The sequence below is a fragment of the Pseudophryne corroboree genome, chromosome 1 (genome assembly GCF_028390025.1).
Source record: "Pseudophryne corroboree isolate aPseCor3 chromosome 1, aPseCor3.hap2, whole genome shotgun sequence".
NCBI lineage: Eukaryota > Metazoa > Chordata > Amphibia > Anura > Myobatrachidae > Pseudophryne > Pseudophryne corroboree.
In genome coordinates this window covers 701336463-701360531 of record NC_086444.1, presented here as the reverse complement: position 1 = coordinate 701360531, position 24069 = coordinate 701336463, and the positions used below count along the sequence as shown (strand labels likewise).

The 24069-nt window shown below is 48.0% G+C and overlaps 1 protein-coding gene across 2 annotated transcripts in view; it reads left to right on the top strand.

Moving 5' to 3' along the window:
• APBA3 (amyloid beta precursor protein binding family A member 3) overlaps positions 1-24069 on the top strand; it is a 157670-nt gene that overhangs the window by 38907 nt on the left and 94694 nt on the right. For both annotated transcript variants that reach the window (XM_063914843.1, XM_063914842.1), the window contains 2 exons: positions 23369-23514; positions 23618-23704. In XM_063914843.1, coding sequence (XP_063770913.1) covers positions 23369-23514; positions 23618-23704 — 233 coding nt within the window. The remainder of the gene's footprint in view (positions 1-23368; positions 23515-23617; positions 23705-24069) is intronic.

Here is a 24069-nt window from a genome sequence, read left to right as displayed (position 1 = left end):
CGCTACACCCCTAGCTAGGAAAACCTACACTGCTCCAACTCTGCAGTCCTTTCGGACAGCAAAATTCAAAGGCAAATCCAAGGGTTCCTCTTCTACCTTCAAAAGTAATAGAGGTAAAACCAGGAAACCAGCAGCTGCAGGTTCTCAGGAACAGACCTCTGGGTCTGCTTCCTCAAAGCCTTCAGCATGACTGTGGACCACAATGCCTGGAAGACAGGCAGGTGGGAGCACAGTTACGTTATTTCAGTCACGTTTGGGCAACGTCTTGCCAGGACCCCTGGGTCACAGACCTTATCGCCCAGGGATACAGACTGGAGCTTCAGGAACTCCCACCTCACAGATTCTTCAAATCAGGCTTACCATCTTCACCTAAAGCAAGTGTGGTTTTACAGGTGGCAAAAACTGGTGCTGACTCAGGTCATTGTCCCAGTTCCACTTCAACTACAAAACAGGGGTTTTTACTCCAACCTGTTTGTGGTACTGAAACCAGACGGTTCAGTGAGGCCCATTCTCAACCTCAAATCTCTGAACCCGTATTTAAGGGTGTTCAAATTCAAGATGGAGTCTCTGAGAGCGGTGATCTCATGTCTGGAGGAGGGGGAATTCCTGGTGTCTCTAGACATCACAGATGCGTACCTTCACGTTCCGATTAGGCCGCCTCATCAGGCTTATCTCCGGTTTGCACTACAGGACTGTCACTACCAGTTTCAGGCCCTGCCATTTGGCCTCTCCGCGGCACCGAGGGTATTCACCAAGGTAATGGCAGAGATGATGTTTCTCCTCCGCAAACAGGGAGTGAACCTACCACCATACCTGATTGACCTGCTGATAAAAGCGCCTTACAGGGAGTGGTTGTCTGACAGCATTGCCCTCTCAACCAGACTTCTCCAGGATCACGGGTGGATTCTGAACCTGCAGAAATCCCACCTGGAACCAACATGGAGACTTCCGTTCCTAGGAATGATCCTGGATACGGAGGAACAAAGGGTGTTCATTCCGTTGGAAAAGGTATTGGTAATTCAGTCCATGGTGTGGCATGTCCTAAAACCAACTCAGATATCGTCGCATCTGAGCATTCGCCTTCTGAGGAAGATGGTAGCCTCTTACAAGGCTCTGCAGTATGGAAGGTTTCATGCCAGGACATTCCAGCTGTATCTGTTGGACAAATGGTCCGAATCGCATCTTTTACATGCACCAGAGGATACGTCTGTCGCCAAAAGCAAGGATTTCTCTTCTGTGGTGGCTCTAGACTTCTCACCTGACCGAGGGTCGACGGTTCGGGATTCAAAATTGGATTCTTCTAACCACGGACGCAAGCCTCAGAGGATAGGGAGCAGTCACCCAAGGGGAACAGTTCCAAGGAAAATGGTAAAGTCAGGAAGCCATTCTTCCGATCACCATTCTGGAACTGAGGGCCATATACAACGCCCTTCTACAGGCATCGTATCCTCTTTAAGATCAAGCCATTCAGGTTCAGTCGGACAATGTGACGGCAGTAACGTACATAAACCGACAGGGCGGAACGAAGAGCAGAGCAGCAATGTCAGAGGTAACAAAAATTCTCCTTTGGGCAGAGAGACACGCGGTGGCGCTGTCGGCAATCTTCATTCCGGGAGTAGACAACTGGGAAGTAGACTTCCTCAGCAGAAACTACCTCCACCCAGGAGACTGGGGCCTTCACCTGCAGGTGTTCGAGTCCTTGACAAGTCGGTGGGGAATTCCACAGAAAGACATGATGGCCTCTCGTCTCAACAAGAAGTTAAAGCGCTATTGTTCCAGGTTGAGGGACCCACAAGCAGTGGTGGTGGACGCTCTGGTGACTCCGTGGGTTTACCAGAAGGTTTACGTGTTCCCACCTCTTCCACTGATCCCAAGAATTCTCAAAAGAATAAAAAAGGAAAAAGTTCAAGCAATTCTTATTGCTCCAGATTGGCCGAGGAGGGCCTGGTATGCGGATCTACTGGAGTTGCTCCTGGAGGACCCGTGGCCTCTGCGAGAGGATCTACTGCAACAGGACCCATTCGTCTATCAAAACTTACCGCGGCTACGTTTGACGGCATGGAAGTTGAGCGTCAGATTTTAGCCCGGAAAGGCATTCCGAACAAGGTTATTCCAACCCTGATCCAAGCTAGGAAAGGGGTAATGTCAAAACATTACCACCGTATTTGGGGAAAAAATGTCTAGTGGTGTGAAAAAAGGAAATTTCCTGCAGTGGAATTTCAACTTGGATGCTTTCTTCTTTTTCTACAGTCAGGTGTGGATGTGGGCCTATGTTTGGCCTCCTTGAAAGTCCAGATTTCGGCCTTGTCCATTTTCTTCCATAATAATTTCTTCCAGAAACAATTGGCTTCCCTCACTGAGGTTCAGACGTTCTTGAAGGGTGTTATGCACATCCAGCCGCCCTTTGTGCCTCCCACGGCACCTTGGGATCTTAACATGGTGTTGCAGTTTCTGCATTCGGACTGGTTTGAACCTTTACAGGAGGTTGACGTTCAGTTTCTTACGTGGAAGACTGTTACACTGTTGGTCTTGGCTTCCGCGAGGCGTGTGTCCGAATTGGGGGCGTTGTCTCACAAAGCCCCTATTTGATTTTTCATGAGGATAGAGCTGAACTCAGAACTCGTCAGCAATTTCTTCCTAAGGTGGTGTCTGCGTTTCATATGAACCAACCTATTGTGGTTCCAGTGCTTACTGTCATCTCTGCTACCTCAAAGTCTCTGGATGTTGTGAGGGCTTTGAAGATGTACGTGAAGAGGACAGCTCGTCTCAGAAAATCTGACTTGCTGTTTGTTCTCTATGATTCCAAGAAAATTGGGTGTTCTGCTTCAAAACAGTCTATTGCTCGCTGGATCAGGCTTACTATCCAGCAGGCTTATTTATTGGCAGGATTGCCGGTTCCTAAAGTGCAGGCCCACTACTAGCTCTGTGGGTTCTTCCTGGGTGGCTGCCTGGAGTGTCTCTGCTTTACAGCTCTGCCGAGCAGCTACTTGGTCAGGTTCAAACACGTTTGCTAAGTTCTACAAGTTAGATACTTTGACCAAACTGAAGATCCTCAGAGGCCAATCAGTTCTGCAGGAACCTCCGCACTCTCCCACCCGGTTTGGGAGCTTTGATACATCCCCATGGTACTAATGTGGACCCCAGTATCCTCTAGGACGTAAGAGAAAATAGGATTTTAATTACCTACTGGTAAATCCTTGTTCTCGTAGTCCGTAGAGGATACTGGGTGCCCGCCCAGCGCTTCGTGTTTCCTGCCGTGTTACTTCGCTAAGTAATGTTGTTGGTTCAGCCGTTGCTGTTCCTGTTCAGTTTGGTTAGCATGGCTTTCCTCTTGTTTGTGTTTGCTGGTTCGAATCTCAGCACTGTTCTGTTACATCAGGCATATCTAAACTGCGGCCCTCCACCTGTTGAGAAACTACACATCCCAGCATGCCCTGACACAGCTTTAGCATTCTCTGACAGCAAAACTGTGTCAGGGCATGCTGGGATATGTAGTTTCACAACAGCTGGAGGGACGCAGTTTGGACATGCTTGTGTTACATCCTTCCTCAGGATATGTCCGTCTCCGTGGGCACAGTTTCTAGACTGAGTCTGGTAGAAGGGGCATAGAGGGAGGAGCCAGTGCACACTACTGATTTCTTAAAGTGCCCAAGGCTCCTAGTGGACCAGTCTATACCCCATGGTATTGATGTGGACCCCAGTATCCTCTACAGACTACGAGAAAAGGATTTACCGGTAGGTAATTAAAATCCTTTTTTTTTTTTTTTTTTTCTTCAATGCTGGGCAGCACTGAGCATCCTCAGGAGGCTCAGACACTGCCCGACTCCCCTGCTCCCGGCTGTGCGCAGCAGCAGCCGTTGTGCGGCTCTCTGCGCATCGTGACCTCTGACTTTACGTCACGCTGCGCAGACAGCCGCACACCGGCCGCTGCTCGTGCCTCAGCGCCGGCACGCAAGTGTGCAGTAGGTGGACCCACCTGGTCAGATGGGAATGGTTTTATGTGGTCTGGGCAGGGCGGGGGAGTGCGGGACAGCAGCGGACATTGCAAGGGAACCAATCCCGGGATTTATCCTTTTTTTTTTTTTTTTTTTTTTTTTTTTCAATCCCGATTCGTGGGATTGACAAAATGGCCCAGAATTAGCCTCCCTAGTTGTGACTGACACATTTTTGGCAAAAAGACACCTAATGTTAGCAGAGTTACACGGGACATGGCTGCTCACTCATGCCAGGAATCTCCCGCTGCATGGCATATTGAGGTTAGATGTATGTGGACGCATCTGTGTGAACATTTTAATGTTTGAGTATTTAGAAATGTACATAGAGGTGATTCTCCAGAAAGTGAACATAAAGCCCCGTGCATCAACTGCTTTGAATTTATTTTTTCTTCCCTTTTTAAGCAGGTCTGTTAAGAAACTGTTGTTATATGAAAACTTAATTGCTTAGTAGCAATGCCTTACCCTATAACTTAAGACCCACTAAAAATAGGATTTTGATACCTACCGGTAAATCCTTTTCTCTTATGCTGCTTTCAGATCGCAAATGCCGGATCCCACCCAGTAAGAGAAACGTGTCCTTACCGGGTGGGATCCGGCATTTGCGCTCCTTTGCTGGCTTTCCGACCTGGCAATATATCGGGTCGGTTGCCATAGCAGAGGGGGGCGCAGCAGGGGCGGGGGTGGAGGCGGCGCTGGGAGCTGAGCTCATCTCCTGCGCCGCCTCTCCCTATGCTGTGAATGGGAGCCGTGTCGCATCGGAACGGCTCCCATTCACACTGCACCTGACCCGGTATTCAACCCGTTAATAACCCTTCTTTTTTACCGGGTTGAATTACCGGGTCAGGCGACCTGCTAATTCAGCAAAGGAGCTTTCACATCGCAAACTGACCCATTTCGACGCGGCAATATGCCGTGTCGATACCGGGTTATTTGTGTGATGTGAAAGGGGTATTAGTCCGTAGAGGATGTTGGAGATACCATAAGAACCATGGGGTATAGACTGGATCTGCAGGAGACATGGGCACTTTAAGACTTTGAAAGGGTGTGACTGGCTCCTCCCTCTATGCCCCTCCTCCAGATCTCAGTTATAGGAACTGTGCCCAGAGAGACGGACATTTAGAGGAAAGGATTTTATTGTTAAACTAAGGTGAGATTCATACCAGCTCACACCTCAAGCACGCCATACAACTTGGCATTCAACATAATTCAAGGCAACGGCATGAACAATGTCAGCAACAGGCTGACTATAACGTAATCCAATCTGAGTGTAACCATAACTAATAACAGGGACGGGCGCCCAGCATCCTCTACGGACTAAGACAAAAGGATTTACCGGTAGGTATCAAAATCCTATTTTCTCATACGTCCTAGAGGATGCTGGGGATACCATAAGAACCATGGGGTTTATACCAAAGCTCTAGAACGGGCGGGAGAGTGCGGATGACTCTGCAGCACCGATTGACCAAACATGAGGTCCTCATCGGCCAGGGTATCAAACTTGTAAAATTTTGCAAAAGTGTTTGGACCCGACCAAGTAGCTGCTCGGCAGAGTGTAATGCCGAGGTCCCCCGGGCAGCCGCCCAGGACGAGCCCACCTTACTGGTAGAATGGATTGTATTACAGATCCAGTGTGCAATAGTCTGCTTGGTAGCAGGAACCCCAATTTTGTTGGGAACATACAGGACAAACAGAGCCTCTGTTTCCCTACTTTAAGCCGTGCTGGCGACATAAAGTTTTAAAGCTCTGACCACATCCAGAGATTTCGACTCAATCAAGGTATCAGTAGCCACTGGCACCACAATAGGTTGGTGTCAGGAATCTGCATTCTCCATCGCATTACTTACTGTGGAACTACAGGTTCCAGCAGTTTAGTTCCAGTTTTCAGTCTACTGCAGCCTGGAGTACACAGTGCTTCAGCTAACTCACATCTGATCTGAACACCCAATCCAGTGGAGTGTGTTCTCACAGAGATGCAACATCCAATCATCACAGACCAAGGGGTATAAACTCCAGTTCCTGGCTCAGTCTTATCGCCTTGGACAACACGTCACATCCTTTGAACAGGCGTCTCCTGTCTTCAGTCCTCTGTCTGCAGAGATTTCCCAGTGTATTGGACCTGTGGAACTACAGGTTCCAGCAGTTCCATTCCAGTTCCAGTCTGCAATCCCCTGTTTCCTGCGATCTCCTATTTCTGGCATTTCCAAGTTGTTTCCCTGTTCCTGTGGAACTACAAACTCCAGCCACAGCCTGCCACAGTTCATCAGCAGTAAGAGACTCTCCTCAGGTGTTATTCATTGCCTAACTTGTGCACCTTATTACCAGCATTCCGTTCTATGCATTGCATCCAGTACTTAACAAGCATGCTGAGTTAGGACCGTCTCCTGCCTGGGCCTTGCTTGGCTAAAGAACTTTTATGTTACAGAGACTGTGTGCTTTTACAAGTATTACCGGAGTTCTGTTTTCCAGACCATTTGCATTTATCAAGTTATTTCACGTTTGTGTTACCAGTGACTTTATTTGCTTTAAACCTTCTGCATTCTGCCATCAACTTGTCACCAATATATATTTGTGTTGCCAGAGACTTTTTATTATTACCTTGGATTCAGTTACTGTTTATCATTTCAGTTCTGCTACTACCAATGCTATGTACCATTTTATTATTATATTATTGTTCTGTGACCTTTGTGTTTATTAAACATCAGCGCATATGTGCAGGACTTTATTCAGTCTCCACGCTTCATATGTCATTCCAACACTGACCCACTAGTGCCCCCTCCGGGAAAAGACAAAATCAGAATCCTGACAGTTGGTTCATGTGGAAAGATGAAACCACCTTCGGCAGAAATTGCTGACGAGTCCTCAACTCTGCTCTATCTACTTGAAATATCAAGTAAGGGCTCTTTTGAGACAAAGGTGCTAACTCAGGCACCCGCCTCGCGGATGCCAAGGCCAACAGCATGACCACTTTCCAAGTGACAAATTTCAACTCCACCTTCTGTAAAGGCTCAAACCAATGTGATTGAACGAACTGCAACACCACGTTAAGATCCCATGGTGCCACTGGGGGCACAAAGGGAGGTTGGATGTGCAATACACCTTTCACGAAAGTCTGAACTTCTGGAAGGGAGGCCAAGGGTTTCTGAAAGAAAACCGATAAGGATGAAATCTGTACCACAATTGAGCCCAACTTTAGGCCCGCATCCACACCTGCTTGCAGAAAATGGAGAAAATGTCCTAACTGAAATTATTCCATAGGAGCCTTCTTGGATTCACACCATGACACACATTTTCTCCAAATGCGGTGGTAATGTTTGGACGTTACTCCTTTTCTAGCCTGAAGAAGTGTGGGAATGACCTCACTGGGAATACCCTTTCGGGCTAGGATTTGGCGTTCAACCACCATGCCGTCAAACGTAGCCGCGGTAAGTCTTGGTATACGCACGGCCCCTGTTGTAAAAGGTCCTCGCGTAGAGGAAGAGGCCAGGGATCTCCTATGAGTAATTCCTGAAGATCTGGATACCAAGCCCTCCTTGGCCAGTCTGGAACAATGAGGATTGCCTGAACCTTTGTTGTTCTTAGGATCTTTAGAACTTTCGTAATGAGAGGAAGTGGAGGGAATACATACACCGACTGAAAAACCCACGGTGTCACTAGGGCGTCCACTGCTATTGCTTGAGGGTCCCTTGACCTGGAACAATATCTCTGAAGCTTCTTGTTGAGACGAGACGCCATCATGTCTATTTGAGGAGTTCCCCATAGACTTGTCACTTCTGTGAAGACTTCTTGATGAAGACCCCACTCTCCTGGATGGAGATCATGTCTGCTGAGGAAGTCTGCTTCCCAGTTGTCCACTCTTGGAATGAAGATCGCTGACAACACGCTTGTATGCCTTTCCGCCCAGCGGAGAATTTTGTGGCCTCTGCCATCTCCGCTCTGCTTTTCTCTGGCTGGGTCCACAGGATTATCCACAGGATAACATTGGGATATTGTCGAGCGACAGCGAAAATGGCACCAACACGGTCACAAGCTTTCTGGCCTCCCAGGATGCATTGGGGCCTCCACTATATAGTCCCGCCCACTGACTCAGTCAGATCAGTTTTTTGCTTGGTGCGGCAGGAAGCCGCATGGTCACAGGGCTGCTGTGAAAGCAGCCTCAAGTTTTCATTACTTTATTTTTATAGACTTACTATAATGTTTTTTAGAGCGACTTCTCTTAACAGCGTCTTAAACGCATATTAGAAAGAGTCGCTCCAACAACTCCCCACCGGGTCGCAACAATGCTTACCTTCGGGTATCAGTGCTGTCTCGACGGGCGTCTGTGTCGGATGTTCTAGCAGGTCCAGCAGACGTAACCAGGCTGTGGCCGGAGCATGGGGAGACGGTGAGTCTATGGACTTCCTCTTACTAGAGGGGTCAGGACACAGCTACACTGATTTGGTGGAGACTACAAACTGTGTCTTGATGCGCCGAACATTTCGAGTGTGACAGCGCTGCGCTCCGGGGATCATAGGCGCCAGGACTAGGTAGAGGCCGCGATCCTGGGAGTTTAAGTCAACAGGGGGATTCAGACGCTCTCCTGGCCGCCCCTCCTCCGAGTTCATGGCCAGTTCCCGCGTGTCTCTCGTTTCATGAACTGAATGACCTCACTTCCGGCTCAGACGCTACCACGAGGGTACTCGGTCGCAGCTTAGACGCTGCGGTTGTGTACACTGGATATAAACCCGCCCAGACCGAGTCGCAGGCCTTTAGCGTCTGCATACACGTGGAAGTTGCTCAGCGTCCGTGTCCGTTGGTGAGCGTCCGTGTCCGTTATCAGTTACCAAGAGCGGCAGTGTACACCGGTAGCACTCAGCGTCTTACGAGCGTATTTGCTTGGATATGGAAGTGTGGTGAGTCTTCCTGTATCCCGCTCTCTGGAGGCAGGGTATACAGTACTAAAAATTCCTTCTACTTTTTAGTATGCATTGTTAATTTTTAGTACCTATTGCATGTGAGACCTGTATATTACTGTGTTTTTTGCATGTTATGTTGAAAATAGAACCAGTTAAAACAGAAGTACAATTTTCCTACTTATGTATAAGTTATTATGGAGGTTGTATTCTCATATGACAATGTCTAATGCTTTAACATGTGACTGACTGCTAGTATGTGTGCTGACTTTTCTGTGTAATGTCAGTCCTGTTCTGACCCTCAAATCAGGTGCACTGTGGTCAGATTGATCTCACCTCTATATACTGACATATATGGTGTTTTTCAGTCACAAAGTGTGTAGTCGATAACAGGTTAATACCATGTCTATGAGCGGCAAAAGTGATGAGGAGAATTTACCAAGCACTCCTATAACCCTAACATGCTTATCTTGTAAGTCAGGGGTAATTGATATGAATCAATTGGTCACTTATGAGGGTTTGTGTGCAAACTGTTTCGCTTTTCAGCGAAGTAAAAAACAGGAGTTAGTTCAACCTCCAGTAGAGCCACCATGGAATATGTTCGCAAAGACTTTGTCGTCAATAGCGGACAGGTTAGCTCCGGTAGCACCACCTCAAGGGTTAGGTTACACTACGAACCCATACATGCAGCTCCCTTCCTATGGTTTGGTTCCAGTAGCTTCTACAAGCAACCAAGGGGCAGGTAAGACTAAGACAGATACGTCTGTATGGCAGACTACACAAGATGATACATCGGATGATGATGTGGAAACAATAGATTCAACTCCGTATGATGATCAGTCGCAGAGCTTTAGTTCAGAAGATGTAGCTGAACTTATTAATGCCGTGAAGGCTGTGCTTTCTTTGGAAGAGCCAGCCAAGACAGCGTTAAAAGCAAAAGCACCTGTATTTAAACGAACAAAATCAGTGAAAGCTGAATTTCCAGCGTCAGATGAGTTGACGGAAATGATGGATGAGTCTTGGGCAGCGCCCAGTAAAAAGTATAAGATTCCTAAGAGATTGGATTCTTGTTATCCATTTCCTGCTGTGGATTGTTCGAAGAGAGAAGTTCCTCCAAAAGTAGATGCGCATGTTCTGCGACTCGTGCATAAATCTGCTTTACCACTGTCATCTACCTCATTGAATGATGTCACAGACAGAAGGGTAGAGAGCCTATTGAAAAATATTTTTTCTCTTGTAGGAGCAGTGGTAAGACCTGCTATGGCTTCGGCCTGGGTAGCAAAGGCAATGGGCGAATGGTTAGAGGAACTAGAGAATGACATCCCCTCTCCTACTAGGGAGCCAGAGGATCGTTTTTGCCGTTTAAGACAATCTGCCCAGTATTTAGAAGAAGCAGCAATTGATGTAGGCACTGTTGCTTCTAAAGCTTCAGTCTTGACAGTAGTCGCTTGCAGAGCAGTTTGGCTACGGAACTGGAAGGCGGATGCGGAGTCCAAGAAAGAATTGGAAGCATTGCCTTTCGTGGGTAATATATTATTTGGAAAACCTTTATCGGATATCCTAGAATCAGAGGCTGAATCGAAAAAGGTCAGATTTCCGTCTGCTTATAACCCTAAGTCCAAGGGTTTAAAATTTGGCTCTTTTCGTTGGCAAAGCAAAGCGAAAGCTAAAGAGGAGCCTAAACAGTCCCAGTTTAAATCCAGGGGTAGGAAGCAGTGGGCTAGCAAGAAGCCAGCTTCCAAATCTGAACAGAAACCCTCAGCCTGAGGAGGCAGGCCTCCGCCTGGAGGATTCCAGGGTTGGGGGCCGACTCCTTTAATTTGCACACATATGGCAACAGTCAACAACAGATGCCTGGGTGCAGAAGGTAGTATCTCAGGGGTATGGGTTCCCATTCAGGAGGCAGCCTCCTCAAAGATCTTTTTGCACCAGCCCGTCTCGTATAGAGTCGAAGGCCAATGCCCTGCAAGAAGCAGTCCAAAAATTACTGCAGTCAGGTGTGATTGTCCCAGTACCTCCATCACAAAAGGGACAGGGGTTTTACTCCAATCTATTTCTAATCCAGAAACCAAATGGGTCATATCGACCAATTCTAAATCTGAAAATGTTGAACAACTACATATGGATCCCGAAGTTCCACATGGAGACGTTAAGCTCCATAATGTTGGCTATGGAACCGGGAGATTACATGGTATCTCTGGATGTACGGGATACTTACCTACATGTGCCTATAGCACTATCACATCAGTGTTACCTAAGGTTTGCCATCCTCAAGGAACACTTCCAGTTCCAAGCTCTGCCCTTCGGGCTAGCTACAGCACCCAGGGTGTTTACCAAGATCATGGTGGTTATGACAGCTTGTCTGCGCAAACAAGGGACAAGAATATTCCCATACCTAGATGACCTGTTAATCTTAGCACAGTCGCAAGATTTACTTTTGAGCCATCTCCAACAGACGATAGTTTGTTTACAGAGACACGGGTGGCTCATAAATTGGGAGAAGTCGTCCCTGAATCCATCACAGCGGATGGTTCATTTGGGGGCCATATTGGATTCAGACCTACAGAAGGTTCTCTTGCCAGAGAAAAAGATAGTCAAAGTGCAGGTCATGGCTCAGGAAGCGTTGCAAGCCCAGACAATGTCAGTCCATGCAGCAATGCGACTGTTGGGTTTGATGGTATCAACTTTCGACATGGTGGAATATGCGCAATTCCACTCCAGACCATTGCAGCACCTGATTTTGACCAAATGGAATGGAAATCATCAGACGATAAAGAAGCAGATGATAAAGATTCCAATAAATGTAAAAAGGTCTCTAGCGTGGTGGCTACAGACAGACCATTTAAACAAGGGGAGACCCTTTTGGATAAAAGAGTAGTGGCAAGTCCTGACAACAGATGCCAGCCTGCAGGGCTGGGGGGCGGTACTCGGAAGCCTATGGTTCCAGGGAAAATGGACCGCAAGGGAAAGTCGCCTGCCGATAAATCTGTTAGAAATAAGAGCCATTTACTTGGCTCTGGTTCAGGCAAAGGACAATCTACAAGGAAGACCAGTCCAGATCCGCTCAGACAATGCGACGGCAGTAGCATACCTCAATCATCAAGGAGGAACTCCACAGCAAGAGTCTGATGGAGGAAGTAACCCCCATTCTAAAATGGGCAGAACTCCATCTCCCGGCATTGTCAGCAGTATTTGTCCCGGGTGTACTAAATTGGGAAGCGGATTTTCTCAGTCGGCACACCATTCAGGAAACCGAATGGGCACTACACCCAGAAGTGTTTTCAGACACTGGTGAACAGATGGGGTCTACCGGAGATAGACCTTATGGCGTCTCGTCTAAACAACAAAGTTCTGAGGTACGGATCAAGAACAAGGGACCCAGGAGCGGTCCTGGTAGACGCACTGTCAGTAGAATGGAGGTTTCAGCTGGCGTATCAGTTCCCTCCAATACCTCTGTTACCCAGAGTAGTGAGAAAGATAAAACAGGCAAAAGGAGCAATCATTCTAATAGCTCCAGCTTGGCCAAGAAGGCATTGGTACACAGATCTGTTGAGAATGTCCGTGGAAGCATCGATACTGCTCCCTCAACGTCCAGATCTATTAATGCAGGGTCCTTGTTGTCACAGTCATCTGGATCGCCTATCTTTGACAGCGTGGCTGTTGAAACCTCTATCTTAGAGGCTAAAGGATTTTCAAAGCAAGTAGTTCAAACCATGCTTAGAGCAAGAAAGCCTTCTTCGGCCCGTGTGTATCCTAGAATATGGCAAGCCTATATTCATTGGTGTTCTGGAAAAAATTACAATCTGAAATCTTTTAAAGTAGCTAGAATTTTGGATTTCCTGCAGGCAGGATTGGATAAAAGGTTGAAGGTTGCTTCCTTGAGGGTGCAAGTCTCAGCGTTGACTGTGTGGTTTCAGCAGAAGATTGCTGACCTACAGGATGTACGTATGTTTTTCCAAGGAGTAGTACATATTCAACCTCCATTTGTTCCTCCTGCAGCTCCCTGGGATTTGAATTTAGTTCTTAAATTTCTCCAGGGTCCTTTGTTTGAACCACTTGAGAGAACAGATCTTAAGTGGTTAATGGTTAAAGTTCTTTTCTCTGACGTCCTAGTGGATGCTGGGGACTCCGTCAGGACCATGGGGATTAGCGGCTCCGCAGGAGACAGGGCACAAAAATAAAGGTTTAGGATCAGGTGGTGTGCACTGGCTCCTCCCCCTATGACCCTCCTCCAAGCCTCAGTTAGGTTTTTGTGCCCGTCCGAGCAGGGTGCAATCTAGGTGGCTCTCCTAAAGAGCTGCTTAGAAAAAGTTTTTAGGTTTTTTATTTTACAGTGAGTCCTGCTGGCAACAGGCTCACTGCAACGAGGGACTTAGGGGAGAAGAAGTGAACTCACCTGCGTGCAGGATGGATTGGCTTCTTAGGCTACTGGACACCATTAGCTCCAGAGGGATCGAACACAGGCCCAGCCATGGAGTCCGGTCCCGGAGCCGCGCCGCCGACCCCCTTGCAGATGCCGAAAAGTGAAGAGGTCCAGAAACCGGCGGCAGAAGACTTTTCAGTCTTCATGAGGTAGCGCACAGCACTGCAGCTGTGCGCCATTGTTGTCACACACTTCACACCAGCGGTCACGGAGGGTGCAGGGCGCTGCGGGGGGCGCCCTGGGCAGCAATGAGAATACCTTGTTCTGGCTAAAAAATACATCACATATAGCCCCTGGGGCTATATGGATGTATTTAACCCCTGCCAGGTCTCACAAACACCGGAGAAGAGCCCGCCGAAATAGGGGGCGGGGCCTATCTCCTCAGCACACAGCGCCATTTTCCTGCTCAGCTCCGCTGCGAGGAAGGCTCCCAGGACTCTCCCCTGCACTGCACTACAGAAACAGGGTAAAACAGAGAGGGGGGGGCACTTTTTTGGCGTTTTTTTATATATTAAGCTGCTATAAGGGAGACAACACTTCTATAGGGTTGTTCCTATATATTTATAGCGCTTGGGTGTGTGCTGGCAAACTCTCCCTCTGTCTCCCCAAAGGGCTAGTGGGGTCCTGTCTTCGATAAGAGCATTCCCTGTGTGTCTGCTGTGTGTCGGTACGTGTGTGTCGACATGTATGAGGACGATGTTGGTGTGGAGGCGGAGCAATTGCCGGTAATGGTGATGTCACCCCCTAGGGAGTCGACACCGGAATGGATGGCTTTGTTTATGGAATTACGTGATAATGTCAGCACATTACAAAAATCAGTTGACGACATGAGACGGCCGGCAAACCAGTTAGTACCTGTACAGGCGTCTCAGACACCGTCAGGGGCTGTAAAACGCCCTTTACCTCAGTCGGTCGACACAGACCCAGACACGGACACCGAATCTAGTGTCGACGGTGAAGAAACAAACGTATTTTCCAGTAGGGCCACACGTTATATGATCACGACAATGAAGGAGGCTTTGCATATCTCTGATACTGCATGTACCACAAAAAGGGGTATTATGTGGGGTCTGAAAAAACTACCTGTAGTTTTTCCTGAATCAGACGAATTGCATGAAGTGTGTGATGAAGCGTGGGTTAACCCCGATAGAAAACTGCTAATTTCAAAGAAGTTATTGGCATTATATCCTTTCCCGCCAGAGGTTAGGGCGCGCTGGGAAACACCCCCTAGGGTGGATAAGGCGCTCACACGCTTATCAAAACAAGTGGCGTTACCGTCTCCTGAAACGGCCGCCCTCAAGGATCCAGCGGATAGGAGGCTGGAAACTACCCTGAAAAGTATATACACTCATACTGGTGTTATACTGCGACCAGCCATCGCCTCTGCATGGATGTGCAGTGCTGGGGTGGTTTGGTCGGATTCCCTGACTGAAAATATTGATACCCTAGATAGGGACAGTATTTTATTGACTTTAGAGCAATTAAAGGATGCTTTTCTTTATATGCGAGATGCTCAGAGGGATATTTGCACTCTGGCATCGAGAGTAAGTGCGATGTCCATATCTGCCAGAAGAAGTTTATGGACGCGACAATGGTCAGGTGATGCGGATTCCAAACGGCATATGGAAGTATTGCCGTATAAGGGGGAGGAATTATTTGGGGTCGGTCTATCGGATTTGGTGGCCACGGCAACAGCCGGGAAATCCACCTTTTTACCTCAGGTCCCCTCCCAACAGAAAAAGACACCGTCTTTTCAGCCGCAGTCCTTTCGTTCCTATAGGAACAAGCGGGCGAAAGGACAGTCATATTTGCCCCGAGGCAAAGGAAAGGGTAAGAGAGTGCACCAAGCAGCTTCTTCCCAGGAGCAGAAGCCCCCCCCCGGCTTCTGCAAAGCCCTCAGCATGACGTTGGGGCTTTACAAGCGGACTCAGGGGCGGTGGGGGGTCGACTCAAGAATTTCAGCGCACAGTGGGCTCACTCACAGGTGGACCCCTGGATCCTGCAGATAGTATCTCAGGGTTACAGGTTGGAATTCGAGAAGTCTCCCCCTCGCCGGTTCCTAAAGTCTGCTCTGCCAACGTCTCCCTCAGACAGGGCGACTGTATTGGAAGCCATTCACAAGCTGTATTCTCAGCAGGTGATAGTCAAGGTACCCCTCCTACAACAGGGAAAGGGGTATTATTCCACACTATTTGTGGTACCGAAGCCGGACGGCTCGGTAAGACCTATTCTAAATCTGAAATCTTTGAACCTGTACATACAAAAATTCAAGTTCAAGATGGAGTCACTCAGAGCAGTGATAGCGAATCTGGAAGAAGGGGACTTTATGGTGTCCCTGGACATCAAGGATGCTTACCTGCATATCCCAATTTGCCCTTCACATCAAGGGTACCTCAGGTTCGTGGTGCAAAACTGTCATTATCAGTTTCAGACGCTGCCGTTTGGATTGTCCACGGCACCTCGGGTCTTTACCAAGGTAATGGCCGAAATGATGTTTCTTCTGCGAAGAAAAGGCGTATTAATTATCCCTTACTTGGACGATCTCCTGATAAGGGCAAGGTCCAGGGAACAGCTGGGGGACGTAGTAGCACTAACCCAAGTAGTGCTGCAACAGCACGGGTGGATTCTGAATTTTCCAAAATCTCAATTGACCCCGACGACACGTCTGCTGTTCCTGGGAATGATTCTGGACACGGTTCAGAAAAAGGTGTTTCTTCCGGAGGAGAAAGCCAGGGAGTTATCCGAACTTGTCAGGAACCTCCTAAAACCAGGGAAAGTGTCTGTGCATCAATGCACAAGAGTCCTGGGAAAGATGGTGGCTTCTTACGAAGCGATTCCATTCGGCAGATTCCACGCACAAACTTTTCAGTGGGATCTGCTGGACAAATGGTCCGGATCGCATCTGCAGATGCATCAGCGGATAACCTTATCGCCACGGACAAGGGTGTCTCTTCTGTGGTGGTTGCAGAGTGCTCATCTGTTAGAGGGCCGCAGATTCGGCATACAGGACTGGGTCCTGGTGACCACGGATGCCAGTCTGAGAGGCTGGGGAGCGGTCACACAGGGAAGAAACTTCCAGGGAGTATGGTCAAGCCTGGAGATGTCTCTTCACATAAATATACTGGAGCTAAGAGCGATTTACAATGCTCTAAGCCTGGCAAAACCCCTGCTTCAGGGTCAGCCGGTGTTGATCCAGTCGGACAACATCACGGCAGTCGCCCACGTAAACAGACAGGGCGGCACAAGAAGCAGGAGAGCAATGGCAGAAGCTGCAAGGATTCTTCGCTGGGCGGAAGATCATGTGATAGCACTGTCAGCAGTGTTCATTCCGGGAGTGGACAACTGGGAAGCAGACTTCCTCAGCAGACACGATCTACACCCGGGAGAGTGGGGACTTCATCCAGAAGTCTTCCACATGATTGTGAACCATTGGGAAAAACCAAAGGTGGATATGATGGCGTCTCGCCTCAACAAAAAAACTGGACAGGTATTGCGCCAGGTCAAGAGACCCTCAGGCAATAGCTGTGGACGCTCTGGTAACACCGTGGGTGTTCCAGTCAGTGTATGTGTTTCCTCCTCTGCCTCTCATACCAAAAGTACTGAGAATTATACGGCAAAGGGGAGTAAGAACGATACTCGTGGCTCCGGATTGGCCAAGAAGAACTTGGTACCCGGAACTTCAGGAGATGCTCACGGAAGATCCGTGGCCTCTACCTCTAAGACGGGACCTGCTTCAGCAGGGACCGTGTCTATTCCAAGACTTACCGCGGCTGCGTTTGACGGCATGGCGGTTGAACGCCGAATTCTAAGGGAAAAAGGCATTCCGGAAGAGGTCATTCCTACACTGGTAAAAGCCAGGAAGGAGGTGACTGCACAACATTATCACCGCATTTGGAGGAAATATGTTGCGTGGTGTGAGGCCAGGAAGGCCCCCACGGAGGAATTTCAATTGGGTCGATTCCTACATTTCCTGCAAACAGGATTGTCTATGGGCCTCAAATTGGGGTCCATTAAGGTTCAAATTTCGGCCCTGTCGATTTTCTTCCAGAAAGAATTGGCTTCAGTTCCTGAAGTCCAGACTTTTGTAAAAGGAGTACTACATATACAGCCCCCGGTTGTGCCCCCAGTGGCTCCGTGGGACCTTAATGTAGTTTTGGATTTTCTCAAATCCCATTGGTTTGAGCCACTCAAATCGGTGGATTTGAAATATCTTACATGGAAAGTAACCATGCTACTGGCCCTGGCTTCAGCCAGGAGAGTGTCAGAATTGGCGGCTTTATCGTATAAAAGCCCATATCTGATTTTCCATTCGGACAGGGCAGAACTGCGGACGCGTCCTCAGTTTCTGCCTAAGGTGGTGTCAGCGTTTCACCTGAACCAGCCTATTGTGGTGCCTGCGGCTAATAGCGATTTGGAGGATTCCAAGTTGCTGGACGTTGTCAGGGCATTGAAAATATATATTTCAAGGACGGCTGGAGTCAGAAAATCTGACTCGCTGTTTATACTGTATGCACCCAACAAGCTGGGTGCTCCTGCTTCTAAGCAGACGATTGCTCGTTGGATTTGTAGCACAATTCAACTTGCACATTCTGTGGCAGGCCTGCCACAGACTAAATCTGTCAAGGCCCATTCCACAAGGAAGGTGGGCTCATCCTGGGCGGCTGCCCGAGGGGTCTCGGCATTACAACTCTGCCGAGCAGCTACGTGGTCAGGGGAGAACACGTTTGTAAAATTCTACAAATTTGATACCCTGGCTAAAGAGGACCTGGAGTTCTCTCATTCGGTGCTGCAGAGTCATCCGCACTCTCCCGCCCGTTTGGGAGCTTTGGTATAATCCCCATGGTCCTGACGGAGTCCCCAGCATCCACTAGGACGTCAGAGAAAATAAGATTTTACTTACCGATAAATCTATTTCTCGTAGTCCGTAGTGGATGCTGGGCGCCCATCCCAAGTGCGGATTGTCTGCAATACTTGTACATAGTTATTGTTACAAAAAAATCGGGTTGTTATTGTTGTGAGCCGTCTGTTCAGAGGCTCCTACGTTTGTCATACTGTTAACTGGGTTCAGATCACAAGTTGTACGGTGTGATTGGTGTGGCTGGTATGAGTCTTACCCGGGATTCAAAATCCTTCCTTATTGTGTACGCTCGTCCGGGCACAGTATCCTAACTGAGGCTTGGAGGAGGGTCATAGGGGGAGGAGCCAGTGCACACCACCTGATCCTAAAGCTTTATTTTTGTGCCCTATCTCCTGCGGAGCCGCTAATCCCCATGGTCCTGACGGAGTCCCCAGCATCCACTACGGACTACGAGAAATAGATTTATCGGTAAGTAAAATCTTATTTTTTTACTGGCAATGGCGTCAGCCAGAAGAGTGTCAGATTTAGGAGTATTATCTTGTAAGTCTCCTTTCCTAAGTTTTTTTTCCAGACAGAGCAGTTCTCAGAACGAGATCTAGTTATCTTCCAAAGGTGGTGTCAAAGTTTCACCTGAATGACGAGATTGTAGTCCCAGCCTTTCAGGTATCGGGACTATCTGCGGGAGAAGCGTCGCTGGACGTGGTCCGGGCTTAAAAAATCTACATAGATCGTACTAGTGCCATCAGGAAAACAGATTCCCTCTTCATCCTCTACGGATTCCATAGAAGAGGATGGCCTGCTAGTAAACAGACGCTGGCGAGATGGCTCCGAATGGTAATATCAGAAGCTTATTCTCATGCAGATCTCCCTATTCTGGCTAATGTCTCTGCACACTCTACACGTAAGGTAGGTCCTTCTTGGGCAGCACAACAGGGTGCTTCAGCAGAACAGATATGTAGGGCAGCCACATGGTCTTCCATAAACACATTCATCAGACATTATGCCTTGGATACTTTTGACTCTCATGATGCAGACTTCGGGCGAAAGGTCCTCCTGTGCAATCAGGAGCGTCCCCACCACTAAAATGGCTTTGGGAATCCCAATGTTATCCTGTGGACCCACCCAGAGAAATTAACGTTATGGTAAGAACTTACCGTTGATAACGTGATTTCTCTTATGTCCACAGGTATCCACAGGGATCCCACCCTGACGCATCTGATTTGAGGATCTAGACAATCACTAAAACCTCTTCCTTCTTGTATGGAAGGGTGTGCATGTGTGTTCTTATCGCCTGTACAGGTCTCTACCTAATGTTCCTGCCTAAAATCGCTGTGGAAAGAACTGATCTAACTGAGTCAGTGGGCGGGACTATATAGTGGAGGCCCCAATGCATCCTGGGAGGCCAGAAAGCTCGTGACCGTGTTGGTGCCATTTTCGCTGTCGCTCGACAATATCCCAATGTTATCCTGTGGATACCTGTGGACATAAGAGAAATCACGTTATCAACGGTAAGTTCTTACCATAACGTTCATTTTGTTCCACCCTGGCGGTTTATGTATGCTACTGCAGTTATATTGTCCGACTGGATCAGTACGGGCAGATTTCGAAGATGATGTTCCGCTTGAAGAAGGCCGTTGTAAATGGCCCTTAACTCCAGAACGTTTATGTGTAGACAAGTTTCCTGGCTTGACCATCTTCCCTGGAAGTTTCCCCCCTGTGTGACTGCCCCCCCCCCCCCCCAGCCTCGGAGACTCGCATCCGTGGTTACTAGGATCCAGTCCTGGATCCCGAACCTGCGCCCCTCTAGGAGGTGAGAGCTGGGCAGCCACCACAGGAGTGAGATTCTGGTTTTAGAATTTGTTTGACCAGACTCTGAATTTCCAGAGCCTTTTCCACTGAAAGGAAACCTCTCTGTAATTCTGTGTCCAGAACCATTCCCAAAAACGACAGCCGCTTCGTCGGAGTCAACTGCGATTTTGGCAAGTTTAGGAGCCAACCATGATGTTGCAGAACAGTCAGGGAGAGTGAAATGTCCTGGATCAGTTGGTCACTGGATCTCGCCTTTATGGATAATTGTGACTCCCTGCTTGCGCAGGAGAACCATCATTTCCGCCATTACCTAGGTGAAAACTCTCCGAGCCGTGGACAGACCAAACGGCAAGATCTGAAATTGGTAATGACAATCCTGAATTGCAAACATCAGATAAGCTTGATGCGAATGATATATGGGGACATGTAAGTAGGCGTCCTTTATGTCCACCGACCATAAAATCCCCTTCCTCCAGACTGGAGATTACTGCTCGGAGAGACTCCATCTTGAATTTGAATCTTCTTAGGTAGAAATTGAGGGATTTTAGGTTCAGAATTGGTCCGACCGAGTCGTCTGGCTTCGGGACCACGAACAGGCTCGAATAAAAGCCTTCTCCCTGTTGTGACGGGGGAACCTCGATAATGACCTGATTTTGACACAACTTTTGTATTGCGTCGCATACTACCTCCCTGTCCGGCAGAGAAACTGGCGAGGCCGATTTGAAAAATAGTCGAGGGGGAACGTCTTGAAACTCCAATTAGTACCCCTGGAACACTATTTCTAATACCCATGGGTTCAGGTCCGAGCGAACCCAGAACTGACTGAAGTTCTTCACCCTTCCCCGGTGTGGGCTCCCCCAAAGGATCCCCAGCATCATGCGCTGGATTTGGCAGAAACCGGGGAGGACTTCTGCTCCTGGGAACCTGCCACTGCCGATGATCTTTTCCCTTCCCTCTAGTAGCAAGGAAGGAGGAACCTCGGCCCTTTCTGTATTTATTGGGCCGAAAGGACTGCATCTGATAGTGGTGTGTTTTCTTTTGTTGTGGAGTAACATAAGGTAAAAATGATGACTTACCCGCGGTAGCCGTGGACACCAAATCAGCGAGATTGTCACCAAACAAGACACCACCTTTATATGGTAGAGATTCCATATTTTTCTTGGAGTCAGCATTCCATTGATGAATCCACAAAGCTCGCATTGCCGAGACTGCCATGGCAGTGGCCTTTGATCCCAAAAGGCCTATATCTCTTGCCGCTTCCTTTAGGTAGGCTGCAGAGTCCCTGATATAACCCAGCGTTAAGAGGATGCTATCCCTAGCTAGGGTATCTATATCAGATGACAAGTTATCTGCCCACCTCACGATAGCACTACTCACCCACGCAGATGCAATTGTTGGTCTGAGCAGTGTACCTGTGGTGACATAAATGGATTTTAACGTAGTTTCCTGTCTACGATCTGTAGGATCCTTAATGGCTGCCGTGTCAGGAGATGGGAGAGCCACCTTTTTAGACAATCGTGATAGAGCTTTGTCCACCATGGGTGGTGACCCCCACTTTTCTCGATCCCAAGAGGGAAACTGATACGCCGCCGGAATCCTTTTGGGAATTTGAAACTTTTTGTCAGGATTTTCCCAAAGCTTTTCAAAAATAGTGTTCAGTTCATGAGAGGGAGGAAACGTTACCTCAGGTTTCTTTTCCTTGTACATACAGACCCTTTTATCTGGGACAGCAGGGTCTTCAGAGATATGTAATACGTCTTTTATTGCCACAATCGTGTACTGAATGCTCTTTGCCAATTTTGGATCTAATCTGGCATCACTATAATCGACACTGGAGTCGGTGTCCGTGTCGGTATCCGTGTCTGCCGACTGGGCAAACAAATGTTTTTGTGACCCCGAGGGGGTCTGAACTTGTAATAACCTCCACAGATTTCCTCCATGCCTGGTTCTGAGATTCAGATTTATATAATCTCTTGGTAATAAGAGCCACATTAGCATTTAAAGCATTCAACACATTTACCCAATCAGGAGTCGGTGGTGCCGTCAGAGTCGCCCCCACAGCCGTTTGTGTGCCTAATAAAGTCTCCTCCTGGGAAGAGCACTATGCCTCAGACATGCCGACACACGTGCACAAAACACCCACAAACACACTGGGCATATAGGGGACAGACCCACAATAAAGCCTGTCAGAGAGACACAGAGGGAGTTTGCCAGCTCACAACCCAGCGCTTAAACCCAATTCTGAAACAGTTACAGAATGTCCCAGACCTGCAGCGCTTTTATAATAACTTATATTGCACCAAAAATCACTGTGCCTTATACCCCCCCCCCACCCCCCCGTTTTGCACCCTGTTACTTGCACAGCAGTGTGAGGAAGGACCAGCGTCTCTGCAGCTTCTGTGAAGAGCAAATGGCACTGATGTGAGCTGTGAGTACTAACCCCCGCCCCCATAATTGCGCGCTTCAGCCCCGCTATTTTCCAAAATCTTTATACTGTCGGGGGTTAGGACAGTGGCTTGACACCTTGTCCCCTCTTGCCAGTCACTTTTTTAGCGGTGTATATGCTGCCCAGGGCGCCCCACCCAGCACCCTATAGTGCCGCTGAGTGTGCGAGCATACGCGCAGCGCGCCCGCTGTACGGTACCTCTGAAGCCGTCACTGAAGTCTTCTGACTTCTGGCTCTGCAAGGGGGGTGACGGCCGGCTCTGGGAATGAGCCCCTAGGCGTACCTAGTGATCAGGAGCTAATGGTGTCCTGTAGCCAAGAAGCAGAGCCTTTAACTCACTGGAAGTAGGTCTAACTTCTCTCCCCTAAGTCCCACGAAGCAGGGAGACTGTTGCCAGCAGATCTCCCTAAAAATAAAAAACCTAACATAAAGTCTTTTCAGAGAAACTCAGTAGAGCTCCTCAGTGCATCCAGTCTGCATGGGCACAAGTCTAAAACTGGAGTCTGGAGGACGGGCATAGAGGGAGGAGCCAGTCACACCCTTTCAAAGTCTTAAAGTGCCCATGTCTCCTGCGGATCCCGTCTATACCCCATGGTTCTTATGGTATCCCCAGCATCCTCTAGGACGTATGAGAAATCTTGGTATTTTGGAGAAGTATGTTGTTTGAAACAGTATTTTAAGTAACTCAAGATCCAGAAGCTCCAACAACAGTACATACACGAAAGTACACATGTCCCACTGATGCAAGTTACAGATGCATGTGTAATAAATGAAAAAAGTAAAGGCCTTTTTTTTTTTTTTACCTGCGTTTTTCTTTTAAGGTATTATTTAGCTTTTAAAAGATGAATTTCTTATTAAAATTGACATTACTGCAGGTTTTAATATGGAGCATGTTCAGACTATTAATGAAAGGGGTTGGTCTCATTATGTATTTTCTTTCCCAATTAGTACCTGGGCCTTGTGAACCAGAGGATTTGCTGGATGGGGTAGTTTTTGGGGCCAAATACCTGGGATCTACACAACTGCAATGTGAGAGGCACCAGATGCCCAGTACACGCATGCGACAGGCACAAGAGGCAGTGGATAGGGTGAAGGTGAGTGGATAGGCTAACCAGAATAAACCAGCTGTACGAAATGGAGTACCTCCCTTGCAGCAATGGCTTTCTTCTATTTTGTTTTCCTCTTTTAACTCTTCAGGCACCAGATGGGGAATCTCAGCCTATGACAGAGGTGGATGTTATGATTTCAACACAATGCGTGAAAGTGCTGACTGCAGATACCCAGGTCAGAGCTTATGTGATGTAAGCGTATATTACATGCAGTGCTTGTTGTGTTCATATGGGGCATAATCAGTTGGGTATGGGGAAATCTATGTAATAATTAAAATGTTGAATCTATTGGGTTTTCCGGCACATTAAATGCAGAGGGTACATTTTATTATGGCTTTTTCTTTGCAGCTCCTAAGGGTGTGAGGAAAAAAATATATTCTCTGGGGGTTTAGTGTGGTTATGGGTCAAAAGGTCAACAGTACAAAGGTTAGAAATGGCTAAGTTGTCAAATTGAAGGTTTCAGCACATTAAAACCTCAATTAGTGGACTGTGTTCCTTTGCAGCTTTGGTAGGTTGCCGTTCCCAATCGTAGTTCATGTG